Source organism: Nymphalis io, chromosome 1 (assembly GCF_905147045.1).
Source record: "Nymphalis io chromosome 1, ilAglIoxx1.1, whole genome shotgun sequence".
NCBI lineage: Eukaryota > Metazoa > Arthropoda > Insecta > Lepidoptera > Nymphalidae > Nymphalis > Nymphalis io.
In genome coordinates this window covers 9405683-9425677 of record NC_065888.1, presented here as the reverse complement: position 1 = coordinate 9425677, position 19995 = coordinate 9405683, and the positions used below count along the sequence as shown (strand labels likewise).

The window sequence follows — 19995 nt, the reverse complement described above, 5'->3', positions numbered from 1 at the left end:
ATCCAAGATAATTATTTTCATATATTATATCATTTAGTTATTAAAAATATATATATTTTAGGCCAAAGCGAAAGAGGCTCGAAATAATAGAATAGGTGGATTGAAGTCTCAAAGTAGATTCTTAATGGAGAGTGCAGCTGCGATTTTAAATAAACCCGTTGATTATATATTGGTAATAACAATTCTACACGAATCATGTATTCTATGGTCTAGATGAATTTGTTACGTAATTGTAACAAAATTATAAATACTTTTTCAGGATGGTGTGTTTGATGCAGATATTCATATCGATATTTTAGATAGTGTTTTAGTTGATGGCGGTAGGAACTGCTGCGTTCTATGTGATGCTTTTCTACCACCTTTGAAAATGGGTAAGCTATATCAATATAACCAAATCGAAGATATTTTGATAAAAATTGCGTTATATTAGTATTTTATAAGAACAATTTACCGAAATATATGTATATTGGTAAAATTGTAAAATCAATACGACTCATTTAATTGTGCTTTAAAGAATCTGGCAGATACGTTCCTAATCAAAAGGGCAAAATGGAAAGAACATATATATCTGATGCTGCAAAAATTGGAACAGAAGGGATGTGTGTAGCAATGTACAGACTTAAAACGAAAGCTGTTGACATGAAAACAGTAGCGGACGTAAGAAAACTTTTACGTACAATTTTCAAGGACCTTCAAAAAATAGAAAAAGACTTCAAAAAATAGAAAAAATTTCACGTTACGATCTCATCGCACATCTGTGCCTAGAACAGTGACTTATTTTTTCTTATATAATTTTGATTGGCGAATTTCTATTATATTCGATACAAATTTGGATAACATTCATTTACAATTAAAATCCATATATTTTAATGCATGTAGTCGTTGATTTTTGTGATTATATTTTTTTAGGACTTTTTTTTGGTGTTATTTGATATGAATCAAGAGACCGAAAACGTTGTATCTGGTATATTTAAAACAATGCAACGTGTTTACGTACCAGCTTTACAAGCTTGTCAGGCGTGGGGAGACTTAAACCCTCCAAACCCTAAAAGTGAAGATATCATAAAAACTTACATATCAAAGATCATGTTGTTTATTGATTATTTAGCAAGTAAGTGAATAAATAACTAGAATCTTCTAACACTAATATTAATTAAAAACGATAAAATATTAACGTACATAAAAAGTAATTTTGTAATATATTTAATTTATTTTTCAATCTATTTAGGTAGTTTTTGCATAGAAAGCAATAAACGATTTATTAAATATTTTTATTTTACCAGAAACGAAAATTGATTTGGATTGTTGTACGAAGTTTAAAATAAATTTAACATTATACGAGGAAGAACTAGCTGATCAGGAAAAAATGAAATTAGCAGTTACAAAAACGCATGTGCTAGAAGAAATTTGTTCTTTCGTGAAACAATGGGTCAAACAGATAATGATGGTATGCTCTTGATAATACACGTTGAAAGGTCTTTTGTAAGAGAGATTGACTAAATATATTGTGATATTATTTAATGTGGGTTTTTTATATAATTTGCTCACGTGGTTGGCTACCGAAAACTTCATAATATGAACATTAGTATGTAGATTAAAAAACGTTTCTCTTAATTTGAACTTTAGTTGATATCCTATTGATATAAAAAATAGTAAATCAAATCAATCAAAAGTTCATAAATAATTAAAATTCTTTGAAATCTATATTATTTTATCACATAGGGCAAGTGTTTGTATCTAGTATAGTAGTTATTATATAGTTCATTTTGTACCAGTATATGAGCCGAGATGGCCCAGTGGTAAGAACGCGTGAATCTTAACCGATAATCGTGGGTTCAAACCCGGGCAAGCACCACTAAATTTTCATGTGCTTAATTTGTGATTATAATTCATCTCGTGCTTTACGGTGAAGGAAAACATCGTGAGGAAACCTGCATGTGTCTAATTTCACTGAAATGACATTGTATTCCACCAACCCGCATTGGAGCAGCGTGGTAGAATAAGCTTCAAACCTTCTCCTCAAAAAAAGGAGAGGAGGCCTTTAGCCCAGCAGTGGGACATTCACAGGCTGTGTTACGTTACGGTACATAAGTTAAAATATTCAGGTGTTGGTGCAAAGTCAACAACTACGCCGAGAGCCGTCTAACATTGGACCTTTAGCTGAGCTAGACCATTGGCGACGGCAACTCACTTCGTTTACCTCGATCATAGAGCACATCAAATGCGATCCTTGCCAGATGTATATACATACGTTGATACGAGCAAAGTCTAAGCTTATTAAGGTAACAATGTAGTTGGAAAGAAAATAAAAGTTTAATTAGATGATTATTTTTAGCTGGGTTGTTGTTACTGTCTAGAATAATATTTCATTATGTACTTGGTTGCAGTTACTTTAGTCTTTAGTATTAGAATACTTATAATATTTTTATTTTTTTCTTCGTTATACATAAAAGCGGTTAGGTTCCAGTAGAGACACGAATCCTAGCTTAAAAAACGATGTTTTATTTTCATATGTATTATATGAAGAAGCAAAATTTTTCATATGTATTGTATGAAGAAGCAATATTCTAATATACAAATTTCTTCTTTGTAGCGGAATGGTTCTTAGATTCTACTTAATTATAAGTTGTTTTTTATTAAAATCTAAAAAATAGGTTATGTTAGTTGCAGTGGCGTAGCTAGATGGACAAGGGCCCTGTTGCATTAGGAAAGAATCGGGCCCTCATCCCCTCTTTCCGCGTAGCTTGAACTTATATTGGCCTTCAAAATTAGATAGGAACAAGATTAGGAAACAGTGAGTTCAACTTATCCCTAGTAGACTAAATCCATACGTCGTCTCAATGAGGGGTAGAATCTCTGTGTTTAATAGAAGAAAATGAGAATAAATAAACAACGACGCACATGACAATACAGAATATTTATTATACAGATGAGATCAATAAAGGGAAAAAAACGATTTTTAACAGAATTCCCCGTCCACACAAGATTTTTTTTTTCTTTTATACTCCTCACTTTTCAAAGCTGAGGTTAGAGGACCCCCTGAGCTCCGGGCCCTGGTGCACTGTACCACCTGGCCCTACGATAGCTACGCCACTGATTAGTTACACATAAACTAAAGTGTATTTATTACATGTAATTTTTAGAAATGGAGGCTCATCGACAATCAAGTAACGGATTTTTATAACGAAGCATTCGATAATGTAAAATATCTATATGCTCTAGAAAAGTATTGCGAACCTCTTTACAGGTGAATTATTTGTTTTTTTCTTTTTAATCTTAAGTCACGTTATATATGTATACCATTGATATAGATATACGTGTAATTTCTTTAACGTCCGGTTAAAGGTGCGATCCACTGACAATGCAACAATATATTCCTGGACTCTTGTACACGGTTCGAATGGTATACGCCACGTCCAGATATTACAATACCACCAAGCAGATATCCACTCTGCTCGTAAAGGTCACCAATCAGATCCTCAACATGTGTATGGATTACTTAACTAAGGGTGATAGAAAGACAATCTGGAATCAGGACAAACTCAGATTTATTAAAAAGGCTAAGGTATCTGTTGTTTTTTAGCGTTAATGTTTTTAACGATAAGTATCTATTTTATTATTTAGTTACATTCGACTGGCTCGTTGGCGCAGTTGCCAGTGTCTGTGATGTCGTGGGTTCCCCTGTCTTAGGCTCTGATCGTGGGTTCAATGAATGATGCATTTATTTATTCAGTTAAAATTATATATGTAAATATGTGTACTCGTTATCTATAGCACAAACATTAAGTTACCTAAGCCTATGCCACACATGGTTAACAACATATTATAATAAACATTAGCTTTATCTATAAGTGTTGCTTAAAGGTTATTAATTAAGCAATGCTTCATCAAAAGTGAATGATGACAGAAATAAATAAGTATTTAACTAAATACCCATAAGTAGGTCGTCAGTTCAAAAAAGTGAAGTTTTTATTCATATCACGCCTGCATGGTGGCTGATAAGCAAAAGAGGATTTATTCTTTTCTATTTTATGTTGTTATTTTTTTTTTAACAGAAATCGTAAACAGAATTGCCTGAAAGTCTTGACGAGAATCAACCACAATATCTTTGTTAATTTGATTATTTTATTATTTTGAGAAAATACAAAATTAAGCATATTTTTTCGTGATTTTAGCTATGTTTGGACCTGTATAGCTTTTATCGGGAATGTTACAATGAAACTCAATTAGAGATGATGGAGGCGGCCGATGAAAGACCGTTTGATTGTTCCGATATGTACATTTTTGGAAAGTTTGAAACATTCCGGAAAAGATTATTGAAGGTAGTGATTCAAGTTATTATTACAACGAAATGACGATTTTATTTGAAAATATGAAAAATATTTTATTGAAAAAAAAAACAAGTTCCGTTTTTATTAGTATACAATAAAAACACATTTACCAGTTATAATTTTAGTTACGTCAAATTATAAATATTTTATTATAAAATGTATATAGTTACAAAATATATTGATACGAATACACGCTCGCTCTACATTCGCAGCGCGATTTCGCGTTGGTGTCGGTTTTTAATCTCGCAACCAAAGTTTCACCCACGGATAAACTGTTTAACTTTGAATGAAACCATGAACGCTGCGAGGGTAGAGTTCACAGCTGCGATTTATGGACGAGCGTAGAGCCGGCTATATTAAACATTTCAAAGACAAGAATTCCTCTATAGTATAACAACGATATTACTTTTTAGATTGTAGACCTGTTTCAAACGTACATAACGTATTATGTTCTTAACAAGACAACTTTGGAAGGTATTGAGGAGTTTGCGGTAAATTTTAACAAACTTTTTAAGACGATTTCGTCAAAAACCTACGATGCTTTAGACCACAGGTATAAAATAGGTTTAATTATAGTACATATACATACGTAGATAATATTCGCGCATGATATATATAATATAGATAAGCGGACGATGAGGTGGGTCACCTGATGGTAAGTGGTCACCACCTAGATATTAGCGCTGCTATAAATATTAACCATTCCTAACTACACCAATGGTCCATCAACCTAAGGAACTAATATGTCCCTTGGGCCTGTTGTTACACTGGCTCACTCACTCTTCCGATCTGCTTAGACCGGTTTGCACAAAGGCGACCAAGTAAAGTAAATTAAAAATATACATTTTCCGCTAGTGATTTTTAACCTCTGACGCAAAACGAGGGGTGTTATAAGTTTGACGTGTGTGTCTGTATTCTGTTTGTCTGTCTTCATGAGAACATAGCTCCGGAACGGATGAACCGATTTTCATATTTTCATTTAAGGCGACCCGATTTCGACAAAGACTATAAAGTGTACAAAGACAGTATTGCGACACAGGAACTGTTGTTGGAGAATTTTATGATAACGGTAACTACTTTCTTTTAATTAACACTATCCTGTAATATTTCCATTGTACGGTTATTTTTTGTCCAGTATATATATGATTATTTGTAGATATTATGTTCTTATCTTCTAAATGGCAAAGATACTTAATCTTATATATATATATATATATATATATATATATATATATATATATATAGTATAAGTATAATAGATTCTAAGAATAAAAGTAAAAAAAAGTAACAGCATATAAATCCCATTATTAGACTATTTATTACGTCTTTGCTTACTAAAGCATACGGTAAAAAATATTTCTTATTACTATACGATGCTTTTGCATTTCAGAGTGTGAACAAGTGTCCTACAACAGAGATCGCTTTACACTTGCTCGAAAGATTTAAAAAGCTCGAGCTTGACTGTTTGTATTTAGAGGATCAGTACTATGATCTGATTAGCAAATATACCGGGGAAATCGAGTCTATACGTGACAGGTAGGTTACATATACCTTCTTTATAAATGAAGGCAGTTTTATCGTATTCCAATTTTAAACAGATTTTTTTTTTATAGAATAGGAAGGCGGATGAGCATATGGGCCACCTGATGGTAAGTGGTCACCAACGCCCATAGACATTGGCATTGTAAGCAATGTTAACCATCGCTTACATCACTAAAGCGCCACCAACCTTGGGAACTAAGATGTTATGTCCCTTGTGTCTGTAATTACACTGGCTCACTCACCCTTCAAACCGGAACACAGCAATACCAAGTACTGCTGTTTTGCGGTAAAATATCTGATGGGTTGGGTGGTACCTACCCAGACGAGCTTACACAAAGCTCTACCACCAGTAAATTTAAATTTTAAATGATTTTAGCAAAAATATTTTGAAACTTATTTACCTCCGGTTATTCTACAGTAAGCAATTTTATTTTGAAAAAGTATAATGAATGAAAAACTATTATTTATTTTCTTAAATCATTTTCTAGATACAATGAAGAACGAGAAAATCCTGATCTACCACGAAATATGCCTCCAGTTTCCGGTAGAGTGATGTGGATACGGTTTTATGATAAAAATATTAAATATCCTATGAAAGAGTTTATGAAACATCACGAAGTTATTACGCATATGGTAACATTAGAGATAGAGAGAAATTGATTGAGTTATTGTGTTTTGAATGATGACATTGTTTTTTTTTTAAATTTAGAACACGCAAAGGTGCATAAAACTGTTTAACGTGATGTGCATAGTTTTCACGGAATTCGAATATATATATCATTATGCATGGACAGAAAATGTAGGGCAGGTAAGGCGATTGGTATTTTCTATGTTACCAATAATTGTGTGAAGACAAATTGTAGAAATGCTAAGTTTTGTTATATAGGTGCGATTGGGTCTGGTATCACCACTTCTGATTCGCCATCCAGTAACCAATAGGTATATTGTAAATTTTAATATTTACATACCGGAGTGCATTCGAGAAGTCGAGTATATGTGGCAGTTGGGGCTCAGTAAGTGCAATGGATTTACTATCACATAATTAAAAAAAATACTTATGTTTTCGTTATTAACTAAACATTTTTTTTTATGAAACATATAATTAATTTCAGAGTATACAAATAGCAGGGATTGAATGCGTTTAATATTAGTGTTTGCATTTTATTTGTATAGTTTTATTTGACAAGCTGTGAACTTGAAAATTTTAAGGTGTACCCGACACAGCTCAGATCGTCGCTTTCTGCAAAGAGAAGATATTTGGAGATTACGAACGCATCAAATATTTGGTGGATCGTAACGATCAGATTAGAAGGTAAATATTTATTAAAGAAAATTGTAACATGACCTGACATGGCCTAAGATTTGTCAACCGTACCTAAGATTTGTCTTCCTTTCTTGTATTAATAAAATCTTCGAGATTGATATTTGTTTTGACAAATGAATAACACGAAAGGTTTGCGTTATTTTATTTTTATGTTTGCAATGAACAAATAATAAAAAAATGTGCTGTCGAATTGGATGGCGTTAGTAGCTACGACACAGTATTCGTATATATTGTTTATGATATGTATAATTTGTTCAAAATACATAAATAATATATTTTTTTGTGATGATATTATTTTGCTAAATGTTTATAGTAATTGCTAATTTAAATATAACTGATGTGTGTTGGTATGCACAAACGAAGTCTCGCCAGACTAAGGGTGTGTCTGGATGTGAAAAAATGTACAACACAAACAAAATTCCATTAAGTCATATTTCATCGGTCAAAACTTTGCACATTTATTCTTATAGTAATAATCATTTAAATAAAAATAGTCAGCTCCACCGCCATTAACGCAGCCGACTATTTTTTACTTTTCTTTAAAAATGTTTTGTGTAGTTTCGAGGCGTAATTAACTTACTTTTTGGATTAGATGTACTGCAAGTAGCAGCTGACGTTTACATCTTTAACTTATTATTCGAGAGGAATTACTGGAAATGATAATAAGGCGGCATCAAATGATCTTGTAATTTTGAACGCAGCCGCTCGTACCATACCTATGTTAAGTGAGCGTAGGAATATTTTTTCAGACCTTTTAACCTTTTTAAAACGACAATTACAGAAGTATGCCGAAACTTTATCTACCTTTATTACGTGCCCAGTTGTTAAAGCTGGATAGTGCGTTTCAGCCAGGCCTGTCTATCATTACTTGGACATCCTTAGAAATTGTTTCTTATTGTGAAAATATTGAACGAATATTAGATGAAGTGGATCTTTTTGTTAAGGAGGTATATTCGTTCAATTTTAGTATATAAAATTACTTTTTTTTTAAATTAAAAATAAAATAAAATAATTAATAGCTGAATTATTCACATAACTTAAAAAATAATAATAGTATAAAGGAGAATGACCAAAAGTGGTCCAAATATCCACCACTAACGAGACCTATTTTGACTTTTAAGACTTTGGGACTGTGGACTATAGTCCACTAAACAGAAAGTAACTTTTACTATGAGACAATAAAAATAAGCTGTCAGTTAAAATTTATGACTATATGAAAAATATAAATTAGTTTAAATTTTTTAAGCTTTTATAGCTTCACTATTTATTTATGGCGAGCCGGTTGGCGTGGTTGGTAGACACTTGCCTTTCACGCCGAAGGTTATGGGTTCGATTCCCACCCAGGACAGACATTTGTGTGCATGAACATGTATGTTTGTCTTGAGTCTGGGTGTAATTATCTATATAAGTATGTATTTACAAAAGAAAAGTAGTATATGTAGTATACCAGTAGTCTGGTTTCCATAGCACCAGCTTTGTACAAGCTTAATTTGGGATCAGATGGCCGTGTGTGAAAAATGTCCCAGGATATTTAAATCCATTTTAATTGTGTGCTAGGTAGCTACTCTTTACGCGGCGCTAATGATGATACATCGATAACCCCACGCAAATTGAAGATAACACTATTTTTATCCCTTTCGCACTTAGCAAATAATGCACTAGAGTATTAACACAATCGGTTTATAGGTACTACTTGAAACACGCGTTGTATTTTCTTTTTTCCGTTTCCGGGCGTTTGATCAAAATCTATTTCAGCGTAAACCTAACATGGGACACCAGCGGCTTGACATAAAATGCGTAGTTTAGTTCGAAATTTGCGATGGACAGAATTATATTAACGATATGTTTTGCATAAAAAAGGTCAAAAAACATGACTTTTCATTCAGTTATAACTTTTTACTGACTGCATATTATTTGTTGCGGTCTGGTTATATAGTAACAACCTGTGAATGTCCCACTGCTGGGCTAAGGCCTCCGCTCCCTTTTGAGGAGAAGGTTTGAGCTTATTCCACTACGCTGCTCCAATGCGGGTTGGTTTAAACATAATTGGTCATTCTCCTTTAAAGAAAGATATAGGAAATTTGGAATTATTTAAATGACAAGTCATTTAGACATGATGGAAACTGTACGAAAGAAATTGGTGATTTAATTAACTTTTATCAGGTAGTGGATATTAAAGAAGCTCGAATCGATGCTATATTGCAATCGATATCTAAAACTTTATTAGTGTATCTTCCAAATAAAGCTGTTGACCCGAACTCGTTTTATGAAGATAATCTCATAAGGCGAGATGAAATAGGTGAGCTGAATACAATTAATTAACTGACTCTTATACTACTTACTACGTACTTACGTACTTGTTATAATGTCATGTAATTCTTACAGCGCTGGATTTGCAACAAAAGTCTTGGAATGCGGAAATCGCTGTAATAGAACTTATAAATAAATTTTTGAACAGTGTTCCTTCGCAACAGATTCGTGATCTGAAAGATAACTGGTGAGGATTTCCTAACTGTTACCTTGAACATAAAGTATTAAGAGATTTAAATACAAGAACTCGATTTTCATAGATTTTATACTTTTCATTTCTTTGATAATAGCGACTTATGTCTGAAATGCCGAGAAGAAATAAATAATGTTTTCTTCTAATATAACATATTACTTGGATTTAATGTTAATTGTTTTTTTATTGTTTATTTCAGGTTGGATATTGATAAAGCTTTGAAGCAAGTCACTTCAGCCACAAGAGTGTTTCCTGAAGATGCTGGTATTATTCTATTGGCAAATAAACACTTCATACTATATCAATAGTTTTCACAATTTTTGTATTATTGTAAAATATTACCCGGAAAAGTTTAATGCATTGAAAGTATTATAATTTTATAATCTTAAGGTTTAGTAATACGAGTTTATTTTTTACATAGCTTTCATGGAAATTGAGAATCCGGATCGATTTGATACTACACCTGCGATTAACGAATGCAATGAACTATTTGCGTATTTCGCTACCAAGTGCTTAGAAGCTCTGATAAAATGTACAAGACAGAGTCTAGATTTATTGAGGAAAAGGGCATCAGTGTCGAGGTAATTGATAGCATATTATGTGTACATCAACAACTTGACCAATAACTTGATGAGTCCAGTACCTGCCAGTCTATGTTGCATGTATGTGCATACTGATAGTATCCTCGATTTCGATTAAGCTGCAGTTTCATAATTGAGTACATAAACGAGTAGCTATACCCGTCAAATTTCTGACACGCACCTTTAAAAAAATCTTTCTTTTTTTTTTTCGTTTATATTCCATTATATAGTCTCATATATTTTGATTTCATGTCGTATATATTTTAGGATTTATTACATTTGGTAAATATACATTTTTTCGTGATTTGATTCGTCATTTATTTTGTGTATACTATTTAATATTTAACCTAGTTGTTACTTAATTTTTATGAATTGATAACACTGCGAATGGTTCTATATAATTTAGATTAAAAAAATCCACCGCTAAGAGTGTAGTCATATAAATATAAAAACTATAACAAAATCAACTATTTTGGAATCACTGCTAGCTAAAGCAAGGCAAGGCAAATCTGCTTAGAAGTATTAATTTTATGTCATATTAGCTTTTAATATAATTTACGTGATTATCATCACAGCTTATGCTTTAGACATTATATATCCACCTAAAGTTTTACTTCCTTATTTTGTCAAATAACAGTTTTCTAACAATGACTACTGATCCCGAAGAGCAAAAGAAATTAAATCCACTCATGTTGACTATGATGTTTTTGGAAATTCCAAAGATATTGATTAAGCCGTCTTTGGAAGAAATCCAATCTGCTTTCTCACAGGTACTTTTAAAATTTTATTTATATGTTTAATATGGGTTTCTTATAAGAACTATTGACATACTTATTATTTGCTTTTGGATACTTGAAGAGAATTTTGTGTAATACAACATGTAAGGATATGTTTTTTAAGCTTGCGTTTATAAAATATATAATTTAGTTTGTATAATATTTACTATATTCATACAAAAATGTTATATTTTTTGTTTTATTAATTCTTAGGTTGTGCTAAATTGTATAATGGACATACATCGCAATGTGTTCATGTGGGGTCAGCAAGATCAAATTAAGAAGGAGAGAATGAATACGAACTCGCTTACGGCTACTAGAAGCGTTAGCGGTAAGATTAATGAATCCAATTTAATTCTCAGTTTTATGGCTTTTATTTGTGCCAGCAGGGTACACATTATTTCGGTAATATCAATGTAAATATTGTCAAATATAAATAATCGTTAGTATTTTGTACATTATATATTTATATTATAGTTTAGTACATATAATAAAACATGACAATTTATATGAATGCAATACAGTGATACAAAATCGGAATTACCGTCTGTTATATCAATGATTAATTCGTTTTATTAGATTCGTAAAAATAATTTATCAATTGATATATGTGCAGAAAAATGTTTGTATATAACTATAAATTTGTCGTATGGTTTCGAAGCAGGATATATGTTTGTTGTAAATTATAGACATCACCTCTTTGACAACTAACTTTATTTCTTTAACACCAGTCAGGCTAAGACTCAACTACAACATCTTCTCCTTTTTAAATTAATTAAAATTAAAGATAAAACAAAAACTTAAGTACTATTGAATCAAATAAATATATCTTGCCTTATAGTAGTCAATAAAATTTCCTAGAAAATAAGTAATTCTTTCTATTATAAATTTAGCGCACTTCTTACATTTTACATATTAATATTTAACAAAACCGCTGCCACCATGTTGTAAAATATAGACATCACCTCTTTGACAACTCACTTTATTTCTCTATCACCAGTCAGGTATAGACTCAACTACAATAATGTTAATTTGACATTTGCCCTTCATACATATATTTGCATTAAATGTTGTATATCTCATAGTATATAGTGACGTGTTTTTAGCTGGATCCAGGTCTGGTTCCAACCTGACCGGAATAAGGAATTACTTTCGAATGGTCTCTGAACACAAGGACATTGTTAGGGCGGTCATGGCGTTACAGGGGATGATGTATATGTTTAAACCAGATATCGAGAAATTGTTAACTGTATGTACTGCCATTCTTCTTTTGCTTTTTGTGTAACAAAATAATGAATAAATAAATTATTTATATAGTATTCTATTCAAATTATTTTCAACGTTTTTTTATTTAGGGGTACACAAGATTTTCTCACTTATGGGATGAAAATAGGGTGCAAATAGTTCAAGATTTTGTCGATACGAATCCTTTAAATGTCATCATACGAGATATGTTCAAGAAGTACGAAAATCAAACAGACGAAGTACTTAATTTGCCCGAGAGACACATTATAGGATCTATACAGATAGACATGGGTACCGTAACTTTAATAAGAAAATATATATTTGGAGTTGAGTAACAGATATTTGAGTGTCAATTTTCTTTCAGATAAAATTAAATTAGCCTTGCATATTGAATCTGTGGAGTGGAAAAGAATTTTGGGTAAGCTACTGAGTCATGCTTACAAAGAGCGGGTGCTTAAATTGATGCAATTTATAAAGGACCGTATGAAGACTATGAGCAAGAAGATTAAAGACCTGGACGATGTCAGAGTAGCAATGATGTGCTTGGAAATGATTCGTGAGGAATTTATTGGGTAAATTTTTTAAATTGTATTTTTTTTTCTCCTTAAAAGGGAGAGGAGGCCTTAGCCCAGCAGTGGGACATTAACAGGCTGTTACTGTTTTTTTTTTTAATTTCTAATATTTTTATATCAGAACTCATTTGATATAAAAATAAAATATATTTAATTTTCTCAGCAAACTGTTCGTAATTTTATTCTAATGCCGTTTCTCATCTTCAATTACTGTCGATAAATTTATAATATTAATATATAACGCCTTTATTATAATTTGTTATACATATTATTAGTCTTTGTTTGGCTGTGATGAACTCTATTCATTTGGCTTTAAATTATATGATATTAGTTTATCGTTGAACAATCAAATATTAATCTTAAAGTTTTAGCTAATGAGTGCTCAAATATTGTAAGCCATGTGTTGTTGTGATATGAAATATTAAAATAAAATAATTCGTCATAAATTATTTTATCATCATCATCATCGTCATGATAAATTATTTATAAATGTCAAATTGCCAATTTGACAAGCGGGTATTTGTACAATGAATTTCAGAATGGATGTGGAATTAGATTTAATTGAAGAAAGTTACGGTACGTTTAGTTACTTCAATGTCGATATACCGAAAGAAGATGCTGATATGGTGTACGGATTGCGATATTCCTTCCAAAATATGTTAACGACGGTCAGTTTGAAATTATTAAAATAATTGTTAAAAATAATAGCACGCGTTTGTAAAAATACAACGGAACAACGGATCTATATAGGACAGATCACTGTTCAGTGAAAATTGGAAAATATTTTGATTGATAAAGTTTTACGAATCGACCATTATCTTGTCATAATTAATATAATAATATCCCGGGACATTTTTCACACACGGCTATTTGATCCCAAATTAAGCTTTTACAAAACTTGTGCTATGGAAACCAGACAACTGATATACTACATATACTACTTTTTTTTTGGAAATACATACTTATATAGTTAATTAGGCCCAGGCTCAAGACAAACAGACATGTTCATGCACACAAATGTCTGTCCTGGGTGGGAATCGAACCCACAAGCTTCGGCGTGAAAGGCAAGTGTCTACCAACCACACCAACCGGCTCGTCAAGTGTTACGATATAATGATTAATATTCTATGTCCATTAGTAATTCCGTAATCCGTTGAAATAATATCACTCTCATATATTGTTTTATTTTATACAGGCTGCACAAGTCCAACAACGTATAGTTGATATGCAAGGACCTCTTCAAAAGGAACTGAATGATGGCGTTTCAGTTTTTAATACAGATGTGCTCAAGTTCGACGCTGATTACGACGCGTTTGGACCAATGACGCCTGGACTTACGGCGAGAGAGGCTAGTGATAGGTACATTTTATCGGTGAACTCTTTTCAAATAATTTTAAAATGGACACTGACTCAATTGGTTAATTTTCAATGCGACACGCAATTATAATGAATATTTAGAATTCTTCAATTTCAGAGTTATTATGTTCCAATCAAGATTTGATGAGTTGTGGCGACGATTCGAAATGTATTCAAACGGTGAAAAGTTATTTGGTATGGAAGTAAAAGATTATCCCATACTTCACCAGAAGAAGAAGGAATTTAATTTACTCAGCAAACTGTTCGTAATTTTATTCTAATGCCGTTTCTCATCTTCGATCACTATCGAATACATTTATAATATTAAAATAAAACGCCTTTATTATAATTTGTTATATATATTATTACAGATATAGTCTTTATTTGGCTGTGATGAACTCTATTGACGGTTATTTCGAAACTCCATGGGTGGCTATTGATATTGAACAAATAGTTTCTCAATTAGCAGAATTCGATCTAAGGTAAGATAACCATAACTAGGCTTTACTTATATAAAAAAATACTTTAAGGCGTTATGAAAGTCAATTACATAAGATACATTTTAATATGTAAGTCAGTAACTTATTTAGTAATCATTTTTAGAATAATTATATATTTTTTTTTAAATTTACAACTTGAAATTTAGATGTCGAAAGTTGCCACGAGGAATGAAAGATTGGCCAGCGTTCATAGATTTGAAAAATAAAATCGATGACTTCAACCAAACTTGTCCTTTGTTAGAATTGATGGCGGATAAGTCCATGAAGGATCGACATTGGAAGAGATTAGAGAAATTAATGAGTTAGTAAAAATATATTTTTTAAATTACTTTTGGAAAAAGAAAAGAATCACTCAGTTCAATTTTAACCGCTATTTCAGACTGTGTCCTGGACGTGGAATCCGAAACATTTACTTTAGCTAATATCATGGAAGCTCCTTTACTAAAGAACAAAGAAGAAGTTGAAGTAATTCTAATATACATAAATACTATTTTCACTTTTTATGTTCTTGTTTAACAGTCAAAATTATTAATGTTATCTCTATATTCCGAGTCCATCTCCATTTTCAAATCGTCAAATCAATACATAACTAAATTCTCTCAATAACGAAAATATAGTGCCACGTCATAATTACAAAACTCTCATCAATCTAATCAAGTTACACTTATTATATGTAATAAATATACGAAACGCCATATATTATTATCGTGTTCTTCGATCGGTTGTCTATCTTTCATGTTCTTCTTTAATACTGGGTCTATCCCAATCAGTAATTTGGACCTGAATATTTAATATATTAAATCATATTATCTTCAAACTATACAATAGGATTTTTTTATTGATGTTTAATGTCAATAACAGATTGAATACACAAAAAATTACCATTATAATTTATGATCCAAAATCATTAACTACTTATATAGGATCAGGTCGTTATTTTATCTAGAGACTTCTATCGTTAGATTAAATAAGATTTGAAATCATTAGTTTCGATCATAATTTAAACCATTTTTAAATAATTAATCCAAAGCTGTAAAAATACAACTTTTGTGTTTATAGGATATCTGTATCAGCGCAGTAAAAGAAAAAGATATAGAAGCAAAATTGAAACAAATTATAGCAGATTGGGCAATTGTAGACCTTACATTTGCTCCATTTAAAAATCGAGGAGAGCTGCTAATTAAACCTCAAGAGACGCTCGACATTATAACTATGCTGGAAGACTCGTTGATGATTTTAAATTCATTAGCGTCAAATAGGTGACTCCATTCTTTTATCAACATAGATAGAAACACCATTTTTTTAACGATACTTGGTATATATATATTTTGCCAAGGGCGCTTAAGGGTTAAAATTTAAAGTATTGTTTTTCCATCTTTTAAGGTACAATGCTCCTTTCAAGAGAGATATTTTGCTATGGATAAATAAACTTGTTGGCACCACAGACATCTTGGAGAAATGGCTTCAAGTGCAGAATCTGTGGATGTACTTGGAAGCTGTGTTCGTAGGCGGGGATATTGCCAAGCAATTACCGGCTGAGGCTAAGCGATTTGGGGTAAGATATTAAGCTAAATTGAGATTTTGGTTGTTTATGTATGGATTCTAATTGAAATAATTTTAATTATTACAATTTTTCTTAATCAGACGATAGACAAGACGTACGTAAAGATCATGTATCGTGCACGTGACATTGTGAATTGCGTGGAAACGTGTGTGTCAGATGATACTCTGAAACAACTGCTTCCTCATCTGATAGAGCAATTAGAAGCTTGTCAAAAATCTCTTACTGGATATTTGGAGACGAAACGGCTCATCTTTCCGAGATTTTTCTTCGTCTCGGATCCTGTGCTTCTAGAGATTCTTGGACAAGCATCCAATCCTCATTCCATCCAAGTATGTTTTGGCACTTTTGTGAATGTCACCTGAATCACGAGTCACTGAATGGCTTGTGCTAAAGTTATAATACTAATTTTTTGAGTAATTTTTCAGCCACATTTACCAAGTATCTTCGATGCTATGTACTCGGTTGACTTTGATGACAAAGATCGTATAATAAATATGAATTCTGATAATGGAGAATGTATTCCTTTGGATCGCCCCGTTAGTTGCGTAGGAGGAGTTGAGGTCTGTTAAATATTTTGACTAATATTTGACAATGTATTTAAAAATTGTTATAAATAAAATTGTTACTATCTTAAAATTACTCATAAAATAATATATAATTATAAATATAATCCTTACTTATGTAGGTAGTACATACAACGGTTTTTGGTGCATATTTTTATGATCAACTGATGTTGATGCCTTTTAAGAGTGAATCATTTCTTAATATTAGCTCGAAAGTTTATGTTTAATATTTCCCACGGCACAATAATCGTTTTACAGGAGTCTAGACTTCAGGAAATTTCAGAATAATTTGCGTACTATTACATTTACTTTTTACTTATGCAGTAATCATTAAAATAATCGAAAATATCTAATATTAATTTTGCTTCGAGATTATGCCATGTCCATGTACTGGTGGTAGGGCTTTATGCAAGCTCGTCTGGGTAGGTACCACCCACTCATCAGATATTCTACCGCAAAACTACAATACTTGATATTGTTGTGTTCCGGTTTGAAGGGTGAGTGAGCCAGTGTAATTACAGGCACAAGGGACATAAAATCTTAGTTCCCAAGGTTGGTGGCGCATTGGCTATGTAAGCGATGGTTGACATTTCTTACAATGCCAATGTCTAAGGGCATTTGGTGACCACTTACTATCAGGTGGCCCATATGCTCGTCCGCCTTCCTATTCTATAAAAAAAATGTCGTTTTTTTAAATCTATTTGCATATGGGAAGTCTAAAAAAATATTAAATTAGTCCTTTAAATATGTACCTCTTTACCATAATTATGAATAATAATTATGTACTTACTCATATTGTTCCTTGTATGTAATATAAGTAAAATTTACCAATAATATTAAATATAAAGTGAGAAATATAGACGAAAAACCAGTGATGAGCTTAGAGCTACTTGAAAGACTTGCAGTGATCATTATGTTATATCGAATAAAGGAAATGAATTTTCGCGTAGTAAATTATTTTTACTACTAATGTAACTTTTAATTAAACTAGGCAATTATGTCAAATCAAGAAATTTGTTTACATAGTTTATTTTTTTTCTATATGATGCGATTATATTACTTCGAGTATAAAACGCGCACAGATAGATTAATGTTGTATAAATCGTCTTTATTGATTATTATGTTCACGATCAAACTTACTAAATATTTCATACAGTACACACCGTTACAGCTTTATTAGAATATTTCTAGATAGTTGAGGTTGACAGGTTAATGTGAATTTCGATCCATGATGACGAATATAGAATACTATTACGAAAAACTACACCATCGTTATATCAGATATAAATGCCAGCATTTATTACAAACAAAAAACTTATAAATAAATACTGCACATTATATTTTTTATGGTCATACAAATGTACTTTATAATGTTTATAGATATGGCTTAACACTTTATTGGACACGATGAAAGATACTGTAAGAAATATTATCGCTAGTATTGCTCAAACGATGGCAGGAGATCCAGAATTCGAATTTTTAGTTGGATTTTGGAATTTCCCCGGACAGGTTTGATTTTATGATTTGAAAAGTTACGAGTATATTTGATGTGCTGAATAATATATTTTTTTTGATCGTTTAAGGCAAGTCTGTTAGGAATGCAAATATTGTGGACGAGTGATGCAGAATATGCCTTAAAAAAGGCGAGAGTTGATCGATTTATAATGAGGCTAACAAATCAGAAGAATTTGGATTTGTTGAATGGGTTAATCGATCAAACAGTGAAAGATTTGGCGCCTCTTGATCGAACCAGAGTAGAAACTATGATAACAATTCATGTGCATCAGAGGTAAAGTAAAACAAATGTTATACAGGCATGATCATCTGAAATTGATATTAGTTTCGATTGGGATTCGGTATTTTTTTGTCTTTTATTTCAGAGATATCTTCGACGATCTAGTGAAGATGAGAATAAAATCTCCAACCGATTTCGAATGGCAGAAACAAGCTCGTTTCTATTATTACGAAGACAGCGATGATTGCGTTGTATCCATTACCGATGTAGATTTCATTTATCAGGTAAATATTTGACGTATAGTCTTTAGAAAAATAATGTATATTATTTTTAATTGTAAGTTATACATAATGATTATTTACGTTATATGTCATCATCTTATGTATGAAAATCAAAAAACGCGTAGCTCATCCGATTTAGTTAAAAACTTAGTACGGCTTAGGCAGTTGAATAAAAGAGTCAGCTATACTATCATCAAAATTAAATAATTGATATATGACGTTTACCCCAAAGTAGCTTGTAAAATGATTTATGAGTATTTATTTTTTAAAAACTTCGTACTGACTTTCTATTTTTATATTTAAATGATTACCATTGGATTGAAATGGGTTCTTATATACCTTGTCACATCAATATAGTGAATGACTTTCAGAACGAATACTTGGGTATAACCGAACGTCTTGTAATTACTCCACTGACGGATCGCTGCTATATCACACTGTCCCAAGCGATAGGTATGAGTATGGGAGGAGCTCCTGCTGGACCAGCTGGTACCGGCAAGACCGAAACAACCAAAGATATGGCTAGAACATTGGGGAAACTAGTCATAGTATTTAACTGCTCCGATCAAATGGACTTTAGAGGTACGTCGTGCTTCTATTATATGCTTATTTTTGATTGAACACAAGCGTTCAAAAAAGTTATATATTGTGCTTATAGCGAATTATAAAATTATGTTTATTTCATGTTTAATTCTGTGATAGTAGTACAGTGGTTGAAATAACTATCTTAAATGAAGTTTACGAAATAATCTGGCATAATGGTGACAGAAATACTCGCATGTAAGCCTGTATGAGCCAGATTAAATTAACATTTCAACCAAAACCTACCAACATATAGCATGAGTTCGGCTCAAGCCTTAGAAGAACGAAATAAGTACTTTTCTGGGCTCTTAGTATAGTATAATAATGTGTGTCTTGGTTATTATGTTATACTAAAATATTGTTACAGGATTGGGCCGAATCTACAAAGGCCTAGCTCAATCTGGCACATGGGGATGTTTCGATGAGTTTAACCGTATTGAATTACCCGTGCTCTCTGTAGCAGCTCAGCAGATTTATATTTGCCTTACAGCACGAAGACAAAAGAAAGATTTCTTTATTTTTAGGTATTAATATAAGGAA

General features: G+C 31.8%; 1 protein-coding gene across 1 annotated transcript in view; it reads left to right on the top strand.

The window, feature by feature from the left end:
- LOC126781134 (dynein axonemal heavy chain 8) overlaps positions 1–19995 on the top strand; it is a 43949-nt gene that overhangs the window by 439 nt on the left and 23515 nt on the right. The window contains exons 2-42 of the mRNA XM_050505961.1: positions 62–172; positions 260–371; positions 515–657; positions 910–1111; positions 1284–1447; positions 2106–2282; positions 3144–3247; positions 3346–3565; positions 4176–4322; positions 4745–4884; positions 5316–5400; positions 5722–5867; positions 6362–6506; positions 6583–6681; positions 6760–6886; positions 7083–7185; positions 7979–8144; positions 9361–9496; positions 9583–9694; positions 9900–9964; positions 10122–10281; positions 10919–11051; positions 11271–11385; positions 12164–12306; positions 12413–12593; positions 12667–12874; positions 13413–13542; positions 14070–14233; positions 14349–14492; positions 14602–14712; positions 14877–15031; positions 15110–15195; positions 15790–15989; positions 16114–16285; positions 16375–16623; positions 16720–16854; positions 18238–18366; positions 18441–18646; positions 18738–18876; positions 19245–19455; positions 19823–19979. Of these exons, the coding sequence (XP_050361918.1) occupies positions 62–172; positions 260–371; positions 515–657; positions 910–1111; positions 1284–1447; positions 2106–2282; positions 3144–3247; positions 3346–3565; positions 4176–4322; positions 4745–4884; positions 5316–5400; positions 5722–5867; positions 6362–6506; positions 6583–6681; positions 6760–6886; positions 7083–7185; positions 7979–8144; positions 9361–9496; positions 9583–9694; positions 9900–9964; positions 10122–10281; positions 10919–11051; positions 11271–11385; positions 12164–12306; positions 12413–12593; positions 12667–12874; positions 13413–13542; positions 14070–14233; positions 14349–14492; positions 14602–14712; positions 14877–15031; positions 15110–15195; positions 15790–15989; positions 16114–16285; positions 16375–16623; positions 16720–16854; positions 18238–18366; positions 18441–18646; positions 18738–18876; positions 19245–19455; positions 19823–19979 (6032 nt within the window). The remainder of the gene's footprint in view (positions 1–61; positions 173–259; positions 372–514; positions 658–909; positions 1112–1283; positions 1448–2105; positions 2283–3143; positions 3248–3345; positions 3566–4175; positions 4323–4744; positions 4885–5315; positions 5401–5721; positions 5868–6361; positions 6507–6582; positions 6682–6759; positions 6887–7082; positions 7186–7978; positions 8145–9360; positions 9497–9582; positions 9695–9899; positions 9965–10121; positions 10282–10918; positions 11052–11270; positions 11386–12163; positions 12307–12412; positions 12594–12666; positions 12875–13412; positions 13543–14069; positions 14234–14348; positions 14493–14601; positions 14713–14876; positions 15032–15109; positions 15196–15789; positions 15990–16113; positions 16286–16374; positions 16624–16719; positions 16855–18237; positions 18367–18440; positions 18647–18737; positions 18877–19244; positions 19456–19822; positions 19980–19995) is intronic.